This window comes from Cynocephalus volans, chromosome 14 (genome assembly GCF_027409185.1).
Source record: "Cynocephalus volans isolate mCynVol1 chromosome 14, mCynVol1.pri, whole genome shotgun sequence".
Lineage (NCBI taxonomy): Eukaryota > Metazoa > Chordata > Mammalia > Dermoptera > Cynocephalidae > Cynocephalus > Cynocephalus volans.
The window spans coordinates 65039897-65055455 of NC_084473.1; the positions used below are offsets into that span (position 1 = coordinate 65039897).

The following is a 15559-nucleotide window of genomic DNA, read 5'->3' on the forward strand; positions in this document are numbered from 1 at the left end:
GTTAAAACTTAAAATGTCCTTAGTTTTCTCAAGCAATAGGTGGCAAAATCATTTATTAAAAGTAAGGAATTGCAAAGGATTATTCAGAGGGTTTGGACTGAATGTTGATAATCTAGATGGAATTTGACGAGACTGAAAGGGAGAAACAACCGAACAGGTCAAAGAGTTAACCACTTAAATCCTACACAGCTTTCAAAAACATTTCAAACATCACCCCTTCCATGAAGCTTTTATTTCCTTAACCAAGGGTAATTTTCTCTCCTGGGAACCTTTGTTTTTATATCTCATAATAGTTTATTTACTTTCACTGTAGTAATTTATTCATTTCTTTTTCCCAGTAGCTTTCCTATAAGAACTTTGTTTGTGCTTACTGATCTGTGTATTACAGTACCAAGACAGTACCTTACAGCATGTAATTTAGTTTTATTAATTTTTTTAAGAAGTAACAATTTATATACTGAAAGAAGAAAACAGACACTAACTACTTAAAAAGGTGAGAGGATACTAAAGGCTGAAGAAAATATAGAAGACCTAATAGAGCACATGGAATGGAGCTGGGTTTTGAAGGGATGAAAAGGCATGATGGGAATTAACCTGAATAGAGGGGTATAAATGGTGAAATGCCTCAAGGATTATTTTAACAATCTTAAATGATAGTAGCTGGTTACAGAGTAAAAAAAATTTACTACAATGTATATTTGGTCAAAAAAGTGGCAATTTTAATGTGGACAAGTTCATTTGGGGGAAATTCATCCAAATCATATGTAAAATATAATAAAAGTATATTATATTCTAGTGACCCAAAAGGGAAAAAACCATATAATGGACAACAGAAGAATGTGGATAGATTCACAGCTGGTTGAACCATCACTGACAAGTAGAAATCTTTAGTGACAAGGTCCAACAGCTTAATCAAAGCATGGATACAGTAATAAGAAAGAAAACTTAAGTTCTGAGGATAAAACTGAAAGGGACAGCTTTAATAGTGTATGAAATCTATTTCAAATATAAAAATAACTTGGCTTTTGCTATCCCAGATGTACACAAAGGAATATCCATCTGCCTTTTGCCCTAGTTCATTTTTCTTTGCAACCAGAAATGACCCTCAGTCCCAGATTTAAAGAGAGAGCAGGAGATAAGAATCTGGGAAGTATGGTTCCCTTAGGACCTCTGTTCCTTGACTGAGATATAAAAACTAACTTCCTAGTACATCATCCTTGTCAGAGTTGTACTATCAACAACAAATATCGGTATGGAGGTTCCTCAAACAATTACAAATAGATCTACCATACAATCCAGCTATTCCACTGCTGGATATATACACAGAGGAACAGAAATCATCATGTTGAAGGGATATCTGCACTCCTATGTTATTGTAGCACTATGCACAAAAGCCAAGAGTTGGAACCAGGCCAAATGTCCATCATCAGATGAGTGGATAAGGAAAATGTGGTACATCTACACAATGGAATACTACCCTGCTATAAAAAATAATGGAATACTACCATTCGCAGCAACAGAGAAAATTATATTAAGTGAAACAAGTCAGGCACAGAAAGAGAAATACCACGTTCTCACTTATTTGTGAGAGCTAAAAATAAATAAACAAATAAATATACAAACAAATAAAGGGTGGAGGGGGGAAGAAGACAACAATCACAACAATTCCTTGAACTTGTTATGACAAGTGAATGGATGATGTTGATGGGGGGGAGAGGGAGGGCGAAAGAGGAACTGGTAAAGGGACATGAAAATCAACTACATTGTATATTGATAAGTTAAAATAAATAAAAGCAAAACAACAACAACAAAAAAACAAATCTCTACTCTACTGCAGCCTGAAGCCTAGCTAATTACAGACTTCCACACCTCTTTTTTTCCACTAGCAAGCAGAAGAATAATTATGTCACATGCTGAAACTATCTAGTTAGTGGCAAAATACAATTATGAGCAAAACTCTTTCAATTCTAGAGAACCTATAAAACTGATACATTAACTTTGCCAGAAACAAGAATTATAGTTCTACATGAGCACCAGTCTATAAGTTCTGCCTTGACCATATTTCAGAGATAAAGTTAGCTGTGTAGTAGTGACAGCAACGATAATTCTCAAATGCAAAAAACCACTATAGTCTATAACAGGGTTCAGCAAATTTTTTCTATAAAAGGTCAGGTAGTAAATATTTTAGACTCTGTCAACTATATGGTCTCTGTTGCAACTACTCAACTCTGTCATTGCAGCACAACAGCAGCCACAGACAATATGTAAACAAATGGGCATGGCTATGTTTGAATAAAACTTTATTAATAAAAACTGCCAGCAGACAGTAGTTTACCAACCCCTGGATCTACAGAGTCGTAATCAGGTCTGGTTTTTGGTCAATCCTAACAATATTCTATATGTAACAATTTATCTTCACGTTTAAAAGAAAAACATGCATACCTTCATATATAAAAAATTAAAATGTAAATACTGGCTGGGATGGAAGTATTATGGGTCATGGACACTACCATCTTTTAAAAAGTTTTTAAAAATTGCAGAATTTACAAAATGGAAGATAAAATGGATTAATAAGTAATTTCAGTTTATGGTAACTGCTCTAAAGAAAATAAACAGGGTGCTACTCATAACAGAATCCAAGAAGTGTAAGGAGTGATAGAAAACATCACTTATACCTAGAGGTGAAGGAGAATGGAGTTCCCCAAGTAAACAGCTGAAAAAAGAGCATTCCACCCAAATTCATAAGCAAGCAAAGGCAGTGATGGGAATGAAGAAATTGACATGTGTTTTGGGAAAAGAAAGGAGACTGCTGAAACATAATGAGCAATGGGGAAAATGGTTTTAACAATACAAAAAGCATGTGACACCTTATTGCAAGGTTTAAGAGGTCTCCATTGAAGCAGGACCAGCCTCATCAAACAGGGGCTGAATAGGCTGTTTCTGCTGGTAAGGAAGGCTCAGAATGGTTTGGGAGTTCCGAAACCTTGTGATATCTTAATCTATCAACAGTATCCATTCCAATTCTCAGGATCTCCATCTTTCCCAATCATTGCCCTTTCACACAAAACATCTTGTGATTTTTCCCCCCAATGAATTCACATAAGCATCCTGGCCATCTGACTGGTCCTTGAATCAAGAATTTCTAAATTCTCATTTTCTTTCTTTAGAATCTCAGTACAGTCAGAAGTAACCAGCATATCCATGCTCCTTATACTCCTCATTCTCCCCAGAAAACTTTTATAATAGCTATTTGGTCTGTCAAAGTTTTGCCTTCAAAAAACAACCACAAGATAAGTAAGTTAACTGTTTACTCCACTATGTGCCACAGACTACCAATGTTCCATTTTTTCATAATAATGGGGTCATCACTACCTTCAAATCCAACCAGGTGAGACAGCCAATCCAGAATTGAGAGTATGCCACCTATACCATTCCTGGAATTATTTTATTATTCAGGTTCAACTACAGACAACAAAATGAAACTCTATTTAGTTGAAGCAGAAATTATTTTTCAATGCTAGAAATTGTTAGAAAGCTAAAAAACACAGATTCTGGGTTGAACTTTTAGGAACAATTTACAAAGCCACACTACAGAACTGGGCCATCGAAAGAAATACTGCCTATCCTACAATCAGGAAGATGCAAGTGAATTTGAAAGCTCCAGAACACTGCACACACAAAAAAATCTAAGTCACAGCTGGAATCCTACCAGGAAAAACAGTAAAAAACAGGAAAAGAACAAACTCCAACTCACTTCTATAATCCAAATCTCACATGAACATATCTGTGGCAGAAATAAAGTTACATTAAGAACCCTGGCTGCTGGCCTATGAACACTTCCTTTAAAAAAAAAAAAAAAAAGATCCCTGGCTGTAAAGGAATCTGGGATATTATGTACTTGTCAGTTTTAAAGTTTCTATATACCAGAAGGAGGTCTGAACGATATTGACCACCCTTGGTAATATAGCATGAAATTCTGGGTTCCACAACAATAGACATACTACAACAAGAGCGTATAGAAAGCAACTAAAATAATTAAGAGAATAAAGTTGCTCAGAGGATACAAACAAATTAGGATTTGAAGATGTAGGGGGAAGCAAGTGAGGAAAGAAGAGAGCAGATAGGACTGAATTAAAAAAACTGGAATGTATAAGAACAGTATGACCAAGAACTTAAGAGTTATCATTACCTTTTATTTTTAAATACCAAATTATGAATAAACTCTAAATTAACATCCAGTCTTTCAAATATTAAGCTTCCATCAAATGCATGTGTGAAGATTAATTCTAGATGTCAACTTGGTTAGATAAAGGAATGCTGAGAAACCTGGTAAAGCAATCTTTTCAGGTGTGTCCATGAGGGTGTTTCCAGCAGAGATTAGTATGAGAGTCTGAGTGGCCTGGGTGTGAAAGACCCACCCTCAGTGTAGGTGGGAACCATCCAATGCACTGGGGGTCCGAAGAGAACAAAAGACAGAGGAAAGAGGTGAAGCACTCTCTCTCGATCCACTGGAGCTGGGATACACTCTTCTCTCCTGTCCATGGACATCAGAGCTTGAGACTCTTCAGCTTTTGGGTTCCAGAAGTTACACCAAGAATACCATTAGCTTCCCTGGTTCTGAGGCCTTTGGACTTGGACTGAGCCACAATACCGGCATCCAGTTTATAGACGGCCTATTGTGGGACTTTTCTTCATAGTCACATTGGTTAATTCCCCTAATAAATCCCTCTCATATAATTATAATATATCCTATTGATTCTGTCTCTCTGGAGAACCCTAATACAGCATGTATGAAAACATAAGACCTTTTTCAAACTTAAAACATTTTAAATATCAAAAAGATTTTAGATAACTGACTTTTATTCTGGAAATGTTCTGTTCAGTCAGATAAAGATAGAGAATCACCCCTACCCCTATCCTCAGGATTTAAAAAACTAAAAAAAGAAAGTTAGTAATTCCATTTGTTTAAAAAAAAAAAAAAAAAAAAATTTAATGGATGCTGTGTGCCTTATCTGTTTCTCCTTCCTGAATATATGGAAAGCTATACTTTCCAGCCCCGTGGCAGTTTGGTGGGGCTGTGCGACTAGTTCTGACCCATAAAATGAGCATAAGTAAGTTAGACCCATAAAATGAGCATAAGTAAATTAAGTCACTTCTCGGCCACGGCAGATAAAAAGCACTTTCTGCAAGTCCCTGCGTTTCCCTCTTTCCCAGTGATCTTGAGAATCATGCATAGAGATGGTGGCATTATAAGACAAGGGAGCCCAGATCACTGAGTCACCAAAAAGACAAGAGCTCCTACAAATCCACTTTGAAACTTTGTTAACCGAAAAACTTCTGTCAGGTTAAGTCAGTGAAATTTAGGGAGTTATTGTAACTTTGGCATAGTGCAGCTATTAACAATAAAGAAATCTATTTAAAAAATTGCCCTACTCTGGTAACTTTAGAAGACCATATGTCAAATTCACTACCCATTTAAAATAGTTAAGGGCTAACTTTGCTATGTAAATAAGTAAATATATATTATAGAGTTATATAATATACATACATACATATATGTAGATGTGTGAATAAAAGAAACTCTTGATAAGAATAGTCACTTACAGTGTGAGCACATTTCCAAAGGATAACTTGCCTCATTTCCCTGGTGGAAAAAAAAGAAACGATCAGTCACAAAATTGGCACAAATTTCTTTCAAATACTAAACTTAAATATTTAAAATCACAAAACATAGGAAAATAAGCCATAAATGAATATGTCTAGATTATAAATTACCTTTACACTTTTAAAAAACTGGTAAGAAAATAAGTCACACAACACAGTAGAAAGAGCTCCTGAATCAAACTGTCTGAGTTGTGGCTCAGACACTTAGGACTTACGCAAACATTTGATTAAAATAGATTTTAGATATTTTTAATATCCTAAACATGCTTTATACCAAATTTTCACCCTGGAGACTGTCAGTGATCTAACTTGTTTTGCTGGATGAACTCACTTTAGGAAAGGGCTCAACATAAAGTTTTTCCTACCATTTCTATCTAATTAAAGAGTTTCCTGAGACTGCAAAGTGAGCTGTTAAAAAGGAAAAAACAAAAACCTGTTATCATATATACCTGTATTGAAACAGAATATTCTATATGCTGTACAACCAAAATAAGAAAAATATTAACAAGAAGGTGAGCCCTATATAAGACAGCCGGCCAACCATTTGAAACCCAATTTTTCTTTTATGAGAAGTCTTATCTCATGGATAAACTGAAAGTTAAAACAATTTATCTGAACTTATAATTTATAAAAAAACGTAAACCCAACTGTTTTCTATACTAGAATTCTGTGTGAAATGTATTTGAGGGAAAAGGTATTTTAGAAAAACTGCAGACCTGGGCCAATGCCTACATTTAACATCTCTTGAGGACTACACCCAGGGATGTCAAATATCTGGTGGAAGATCACAACATTTGATTAGCAGTAGTAGTAGCTCTAAATCTAAAACAGTAAAAATGTTGAGTAAATCATGAAACCTTTAAAAAGGTCTATAGAACTTAAAGTAATGTAATTGAGTTTTTAAAGTTCAGTGGTAAACTGAGTATCAAGCATTCTATATTACATTCATCTAATCTTGACCCTGCGTAGCAATTAAATAGCAGTAAGTGAACAAGAGGATTAACATTGGAATATTTGAATATACTTATACATCCTAAGCTCCTCTTCAAAACCACCTGGGAAAAAAAACAGTTTGGTATGTCTGGTTGGCTTTTAAACTCTTCAGAGTATGTTAATACTGTGTAAACCTAAGGTCTAAGAAAAGTTTTTCAGTAAATTAGCATCCCTAATTCTTGACATGTTGCCAATATCTAGTCTTTACCCTACAAGTTACAGCAGATAATTGCAAGAGAGCTGGTAAATTTAATTTTAGGTCACTTTAAATATCAATGTATATTAAAGTAAGGCTAAAAGAAACAGCAAACAATAAAAAGCTTGACAATATTAATGAGTAAAAATGGATTTCTGCTTATTTTGCACGTTAATTGATCTTAATATTCTTAACCGTGATTCCTAGCTTTACTGCCTCACATATTCTTACATACTTCAATTTTTTAAATTCTCCTTTTTCCCCCCTTATTCTACTCTACCTTACTTATGTTTCTTGCAAGCCTCTCAAGAGTATACTGTTATTTACTACACTTTGCATCATCACTGTTTTCATTTTGTTTTGTCTTTTTAATTACTGTTGAAAGTAAAAAGTGTTATGTGGTAGTTTCAGGCAGGATTTTAAAACCATGTCTTTGTTTCTCCAGCCCACTAAAACTTTCACAGTATTATCAATTCTTCATAAATGATACCATCCATCTCCCCTATTTATCTGTTTCACTCACAGCTAGCCAGCATCCACAAGACCCAAGGACCAGAGCCAGGCTAGAGCTCTTAAAGGCTTTTCCACCCACACTGAATACTTCATCTCTCTCCTAAATCTGGAACCCATATACCCAAATGGTTATTGCAACCTCAGTCTGTCCAAAGCTGACCACATCATGTCCTTGCTAAAATTCAGTAGCTCCCCACTGCCTCCAGGATAAAAATCCACACTCTTTAGAAAAAAGCCATATAAAACCCTTTAATTAAGAAAACTCTTATCTCTGTAGTCACTATCTGAAGCAGCACCACCATCTCTATCCTATACCCCTCACTTTTTTTTTAACCATATTCTGTATTGTTCAAATGTCTTCACAGTTTTGCCTTCCATTTAAAAAAAAAATTAAAGCAATCAAAGCAAAACATGGCAGTATAAAGATGATTTTCTCAATAGTCAATATAATTTTGTCCCACAATCATGCTTAGTCATTAGTAAAAGTAGTTTTGGAGCTTTCCTCCCTCCTACCTGAGCTTCTTGAGCTTCTACAGTAATTGTTTTGTTCAGGTTTGGCCTGTGGTTTATAGCTTGTTGATCCCAATAATGTATTGGCATTAACTACTAAGAGAACCTCTCAACTAAAGAAAGCCATAAAATTATATCTAAATATGGGAAAAATTCTAAAGCTAACAAACATGTTTTAAACTTATATAATAAGAAAGCCTATAGAATTTAAACACTGTACCATATGACCAAGCCATTGGCAAGATCACTTGATGACAAGGTCCTTAAATAAACCTACTTGCTTGAAGTTTAAGATAGACTTTCCTTTTTACTATACTGATTAAAAACTCAGTAACACCCATGAGGGAGTAATGCTATAGGAACTATTCTACCACCACAAAAAAAACTAGTAAAAATCATAAAAATTGTATGAAACATTTTTCAGACATTATCTGTAATCACTAATATAAATAAGGAAACAAGAGGTAAACCCTAGGATTGTCCCAGCACACTGTATAGAAGAAATTTTTACGTTGCAGCACAGGAAGTGGGAATAGGAACAGAGCCCATGGTGTTGCTAAATTAAAAAGTCAGAGACACACGGAGTTCAGGAGGCCGAAAAGGTTAGACCTGTGGGGAAGAGTACCTTAGGGAAGGAAGGTACATAGAGATCATCAGAGACCTGCAGAAAAGTCCCCTCCAGTCTTTGCATAAGTTTCTTAGGAAAGTTCCCAAGGCCAGGGAATAAAACTAGTAGCAGACTGAACAATATTTGCAGCTTGCACAGAGCTGGGAATAGCTCCTGTTCCCATGCACCAGAATGGAGAAACCTTTAAATTCACAGGGCACTGGGTAGAGTCCTCAGAATGGCTATATTAGCCATGAACTAAAGGCTGCTGTGGACTTACCTTAAAAAAGATTAAAAGCAAGCCTCAAAAAGACCAAATTGATTTTAAGTAATTTAAATGTGTACCGAAACAAACTAACATTCTTTAAAGGAATAACACAAAATTCAGCACACCACCATAAAATTCACAATGTTATAACATCCAATAAAAAACTAACAGGATGCTATAACATGGGTGAACCTCAAAACACAAAACAGTCTAGCAAGTAAAAGAAGTTAGAGACAAAGGGCCACATATTTATGATTCCATTTATATAAAATATCCTGAGGTAAATCCATATAGACAGATGCAGATTGGTGGTTGCCAGGTGCTGGGGGAAGGGGAAATGGGGAGTAGCTTAATGGCTAAAGGGTTTCCTTTTGGGGTGATAAAAAATATTTTGGAACCAGGTGGTGACTGCACATTATGAATGTACTAAATGCCACTGAACTGGTCACTTCAAAATGGTTGATTTTGTTATGAATTTCAACTCAATAAAAAATTTAGAGCTGGCTGGTTAGCTCACTTGGTAGAGTGTGATGCAGATAACACCAAGGTCAAGGGTTCAGATATCCCTTCCAGCCAGACACCAAAAAAAAAAAAAAAAAAGGAAAAAGAACAACGTTGAAGAATTTATACTATCTGACAAAGAATTATTACAAAGATTATAAAGCTAGAGTCATCAATAGAGTGATACTGGTTTAAGAAAAGACAAAGATCAATGGATAAAGTAAACACAAAAACACATACATACGACTTTCAACAAAGGTGTCCAGATAATTCAATAGTGAAAAAAATCTTTGCAACAAATGATGCTAGAACAACTGAATATCAATATACCAAAAAAAAAGAGACTCAAATAGACATTTCAAAACAAGATACATAATAGCAAGCACATGAAAATGATGTTTAACATCATTAGACATTAGAGAAATGCAAATTAAAACCACAAGATACACTATACGTGCAACTAATATGGCTAAAATTAAAAAATTGTTAGACCAAGCATTACTGAAGACACAGAGCAAAGAATATGCAGAGGACAGCACTCTTACACAGCCCTTTGAAATCCCAAACTCTCATATACATACATTTTCTCCCAGTTATTCAATCAAACACTAGGTATTGCTGCAAAAGGATTTTGCACATGTAATTAAGGTCCCAAATCAGTAGACCTTAGGACAAGAAGATTATCCAGGTGGGCCTGATCTAACTGTAAGAGCCCTTTAAATGCAGTTTTCTCCAGGTGGTGTTAAGAAGAAAGTTAGAAATTCAAAGCATGAGAGGAATTCAACACAAGGGAGATGGAGGGTCCACTTGGTATTGAATGCAGGCAGCCTCTTGGAGCTAAAAGTGCCCCAGTAAGCAAGTTGACAGAGACCTCAATCCTACAACAGAAAGGAGCTGAATTCTGCCAACCTAAATAGCCTGGAAGCAGACTCTTCCCCAGAACCTCCAGAGGAGAACTCAGTCTGGGCAACAGTATCATTTCAGCCTTGTGATACCCTGAACAGAACCCAGTTGTTCCATGGTTGGACGACAGTTTGATTTCAGCCTTGTGATACACTGAACAAAACCCAGTTGTGCCATGGTGAACCTCTGATCTCAGAATTATAAAAAAATAAATGGGTGCCGTTTTAAGCCACTAGGTTTACGGTAACTTGTTACACAGCAAAAGAAAATTAATACACAGACATAAGGTATATGTGGCTGAAAGTAAAATTATTGACATACCAAGTGTTGGTGAAGATGTGAAGCAACCGAAATTTTTATACATTCCTAGTGGGAACTCAAAACTGTACAGCCATTTTCAAAAAACAGTTTGGTGGATTCTTAATAAAGTTTAACAAACCATTCAGAAACAAAAACAATTCCACACAAAGATTTGTACACATACGGCCACAGCAGCCTTATTCTTAACAGCCCAATCTGAAAACAACCAAAGTGTCCTCAACTGATAATTGGATAAACTGTGTGGTATCCAGACGATGGAGTACTATTCAGTAATGAACAGGAACATACTGATAACAGACAACATAAATGAATCTCAAAAGCAATAAACTAAGTGAAAGAAGCCAGATACAAAAAGCTACAATGCCACATGATTCCATTTATAAATGCCAGATAAGGCAAACTATGGTGACTGAAAGTTCAAGGGTTTCTAAGGGTGTATGTGGGGGTGAATGCAAAGGAGTACCAGGTAATATTTTAGGGTGACAGACATGTTCTATATCTTGATTGTGGTGGTGCTTACAAAACTACATATATTTGTCAAAGAACATTAACTATACACTTAAAACTGGTTAATTTTAATTATATATAAATTACCTAATAAGGACCTTAGTTCCAAGTACAATGGAATTGCTTCATAAAACAGATTTAAGTCTCTAGTCAAGAAAGAAACAATCTCATCATTTTCTTTAAAATTTAGTTTCATAACTGTCATACTACTATTCAAAATTCAAAAACTATGTTGATTTTTATTTATAAGATACATACGCATTTCAGGATAGCAAATAACATTTCCCATATAAAATTTACAGTATTATGAGAAACAAAAAACTATTACAGTTATAGTAATCTTGACATTTGTAATTCTTTCATCCCTTACGCAGTCCCTTTCTCAGATTTTAAACTCCATGAAGGCAGCAATGGTCTTATTACCTTTTGATATACCTTGCCAGATTTGACACTGTCCTAAGTTTATTTTAAGGAAGAATTTTATAGGTGCATGGTAAAAATCTGGAACTTACAGTATAAGTGACATTTTAAGCATCAGTGTGCTTAAGAACATGGTTAGATTAGGGACATTAGAAGACTCATTGGATGAAGGCAGCTTTAAAAGTCCAGTTATAAAAGCACTTCAGGATTTTCACTTTTCTTGATTTTCTCTTCTCATAATAAGTGTCTACTAAGCATTTGGATCTACATACGTTTTAAATAAAGCAAGCAGTGCTCTAAAACTGAAATAATATTTATAGTACACAAGAAGAGCCTATAACCAAATAAGGCAACATTGTCACCTCTTAAAGTCTACTAGATGGAGATAGATGTCTAAATATTCTGACAGCATACCCTTTGAAAATATTCTAAGCTTTATAGAATGCATCTATAAAATTTATTTTTATTCTCTCAAATCTTGACACTTGACAGATCAAAGTAACTCTAAACAAGATGAAATAAAGAGATCCAAAAAATATTTTCGTTTCTTTGCCAGAAAATCTCATAGATTATATTTTCCCAATTCCTACTGATTTAATCCCCAAGTCAACAATCATAACAAAGTAATTTTTTTTTAAATGCTGAATAACATGGACTTGAAAAATAATCTTAGGAATCAATTCAAATGTGCTTCTCTACTGAAAGACGGTTTGCCAACTTCCCACAGTTAATCTAATCATTATAATGAAACTAATTTTCTTCTAGGGTAAAATCACTGACCATCTGAATAACTGTTCTAGAAAAGACATTACTTATTCATAGAAACATAAAACAAGATGTGAAACTATGGATGCGTGAATTCAGGGGAAAAGGGGTAAAAAATTAAAAGATAGAAGCAGGAGATAAAAATCAATAATGTGACTAAACTTCCAGGACAAAAGTGTTTTTCAAAAGCTGTGTATTTTCAAGTACCCCTCTAGGCACACCCCTTTGGGCTCCTTCATGGACGTATTTAAGTTAGACTAAGTGACTTTAAGGGGTCTTCCTAGTCAAAATTCTTGACTATTAATGAAGATGCCAGACATACTTAAATTTAGGCACTAAGACAAAGGGAGGGAGGGAGAAAGGAAGAGAGAAATGAAGGGAGGAAATAAAAATGTCAAGAAACTATTTAAAGCATCCACTTGGTACAAGAGACATAATGTTTCCCAAATAGAGTACGTTTAATATTTTATTATTTTCTTTTATTGGCCTGTACAACTCTCAATATAAGAAAGAAAAAAGCAATAGACCTCAAGAGTACAAGTTGTTAGCAATGTGAATCTAACATGACCTTAGTTACGGCAACAAATCTGGCACAAGGGATTTTGTGCATACTCTGTAAAAATTAGTCATGATGTTATCACACGCAAGGAATATTTATTAAAATAGAGTACCACTGTTACACAGTGACTAGTTTTCCAACAGAAGTCAATAACATATCTGAATGCGTCAAATGATTTCAGGAGGAAAAAAACCCAGAAAACTTCTAGGCTAATAAATGGGCCATAACTGCACTGTGTAACTTGCTTGAACCCATCTACCAAATGCTTGAAGGCACATAACATGCATTAACTATTTTAAAGATTTGATTACATAATGCCATGATATAATCACGTATCTCCTATTAATAACACCTAAACTTCCCAATCCTGTTTTTCTCTACTACTCAGTGTTAACCATAATTTTTATATCTTTTTAAAAAATTTATTGAAACATAATTTATTATACATATTGGTGGGGTACAGTATGGAATATCAATACCTGTGTGCAATATGTGATGCTCAAATCAAGATAACTAGTACATTCAACATTACACAATGTAATCATTTGTTGTGGACCTTACCAATTTACTCCTAATACCCCATCCCCTTTCCCAACTCTGCTGGCCTCCTTTTGAAAGTTCAATAAATTATTGTGATTGTTGCATCTTTACAAGTGAGAAAATGCAGTATTTCTCTTTCTGTGCCTGGCTTACTTCACTAAACATAATTTCCTCTAAGTTCATCCATGTTGCTGTGAATGATAGAATTTCATTCTTTTTTTATGGCAGAGTAATACTTTATCCTACATATACCACATTTTCCTTATCCAGTCATCCAATGATGGACATTTAGGTTGGTTCCAACTCTTGGCTACTGTAAATAGGTAAACATGGGAGAACGTACAGGTATCCCTCTGACATGATGATTTCCATTCCTTTGGGAACAAACCCAGCAGTGGGATTGCTGGATGGCATGGCAGTTCTATCTGTAGTTGCTAGAGGAAACTCCATACTGTTTTCCATAAAGGCTGCACTAAATTACAGTCCCACCAACAGTGTAGGAGGGTTCTCCTTTCTCCACATCCTTGCCAGCATTTGTTATTCTCTGTCTTTTTTATAATAACCAATCTTACTCAGGTGAGATGATATCTCAGTGTCGTTTTGATTTACATTTCCCTGGTTCTTAATGATGTTGAGCATTTTTTCATGTGTCTGTTGGCCATTCACATATCTTTCTTTAAGAAATGCCTATTTAGCTCCTTTGCCAATTTTTTAAACAGGTTACATGTTTTCTTACTGTTAAGTTGTTTGAGTTCTTTGTATATTCTGGATATCAGTCCATTGTCACATATATAGATTGCAAATATTTTCTCCTGTTCTGCAGGTTTTCTTTTTGCTCTGTTAATTATTCCTTTTGCTGTGCAGAAGATTTTTAGTTTCATATGATCTTGTTTTTCTTTTGTTGCGTTTCTGAGGTCTTACGGCAAAACTTTTTGTCCAGTCCTGCTTCCTGAAGTGTTTCCTCTACGTTTTCTTTTAAGAATTTTACAGCTTCACCACTTATATTTAATTTTATCCATTTTGAGTTGATTTTGGTATATGACGAGAGGTACAGGTCTAGTTTCACTCATCCACATATGGATGTCTTTTCCCAGCACCATTTATTGAAAAGGCAGTCTTTTCCTCAGAGTACATTTTTGTTGTCTTTGTCAAATATCACTTGACTGTAAGTATGTGGACTAGTTTCTGGGTTCTCTACTCTGTTCCCTTGCGCCAACTGTCTGTTTTGATGCCAGTACCATGCCGTTTTGGTCACTAAACCTTTCTAGTGTAATTTGAAGTCAGGTAGTATGCTTCTCACTTTATTTATTTATTTTTTCATTCTGCTCAGGATTGCTTTAACTGTTCGGAGTCTTTTATTCTTCCATATGAATGTCAGGATTTTTTTTTCCCCCACAACGAATGTCATTGGCATTTTGATGGGGACTGCACTGAATCTGTACATCACTTTGGGTAGTATGGACATTTTCATAATATTAATTCTTCCAATCCAAGAGCATGGAATGTCTTTCCATCTCTTTCTATCCTCTTTAATTTTCTTTCAGCAGTGATTTATAATTCTCATTGTAGAGATCTTTTGCCTCCTTGGTTAAGTTTATTCCTAGATATTTTATTTTTTGATGAATATTGTAAATGGGCTTGGTTTCTTGATTTCTTTTTCTGCTTGTTCGTTATTGGAGTATAAAAATGCCATTGATTTTTGTATATTTACTTTGTATCCTGTAACTTTACTGAAATTGTTTATCAGCTCTAAGAGTTTTAGGGTAGAATCTTTAGGGTTTTCTATATACAGGATCATGTCATCTGCAAACAGGGACAGTTTGACTTTGTCTTTTCCAATATGGATGCCCTTTATTTCTTTCTCTTGCTTGACTGCTCTGGCTAGCACATCCAATACTATGTTAAACAGGAGTGGTGAGAGTGAGCAACCTTCTCTTGTTCCTTTTCTTTTGTCCAGCTTTTCCCCATTCAGGAGGATATTGGCAGTAGATTTATCGTCTTTATCATGAAGGGATGTTGAATTTTGTCAAATGCTTTTTCTGTGTCTATTGAGATAACCACATTGTCTTTTTCCTTGATCTTGTTGATGTGGTGTATCACATTTAATAACTTATGTTGCCCATCCTTGCATCCCTGGGATGAATCCTACTTGATCATGGTCAATATTTTTTTTTTTTTGATGTGCTGTTATATCCCATCTGCTAATATTTTGTTGAGATTTTTGCATCTATGTTCATCAGAAATATTGGTCTGTAGTTTTCTTCTTTTTATCTTTGTCTGGTTTTGGTATCA

General features: G+C 35.0%; 1 protein-coding gene across 1 annotated transcript in view; it reads right to left on the reverse strand.

Moving 5' to 3' along the window:
* PPP3R1 (protein phosphatase 3 regulatory subunit B, alpha) overlaps positions 1–15559 on the reverse strand; it is a 64363-nt gene that overhangs the window by 25497 nt on the left and 23307 nt on the right. The window contains exon 2 of the mRNA XM_063078262.1: positions 5605–5644. Within this exon, the coding sequence (XP_062934332.1) occupies positions 5605–5644 (40 nt within the window). The remainder of the gene's footprint in view (positions 1–5604; positions 5645–15559) is intronic.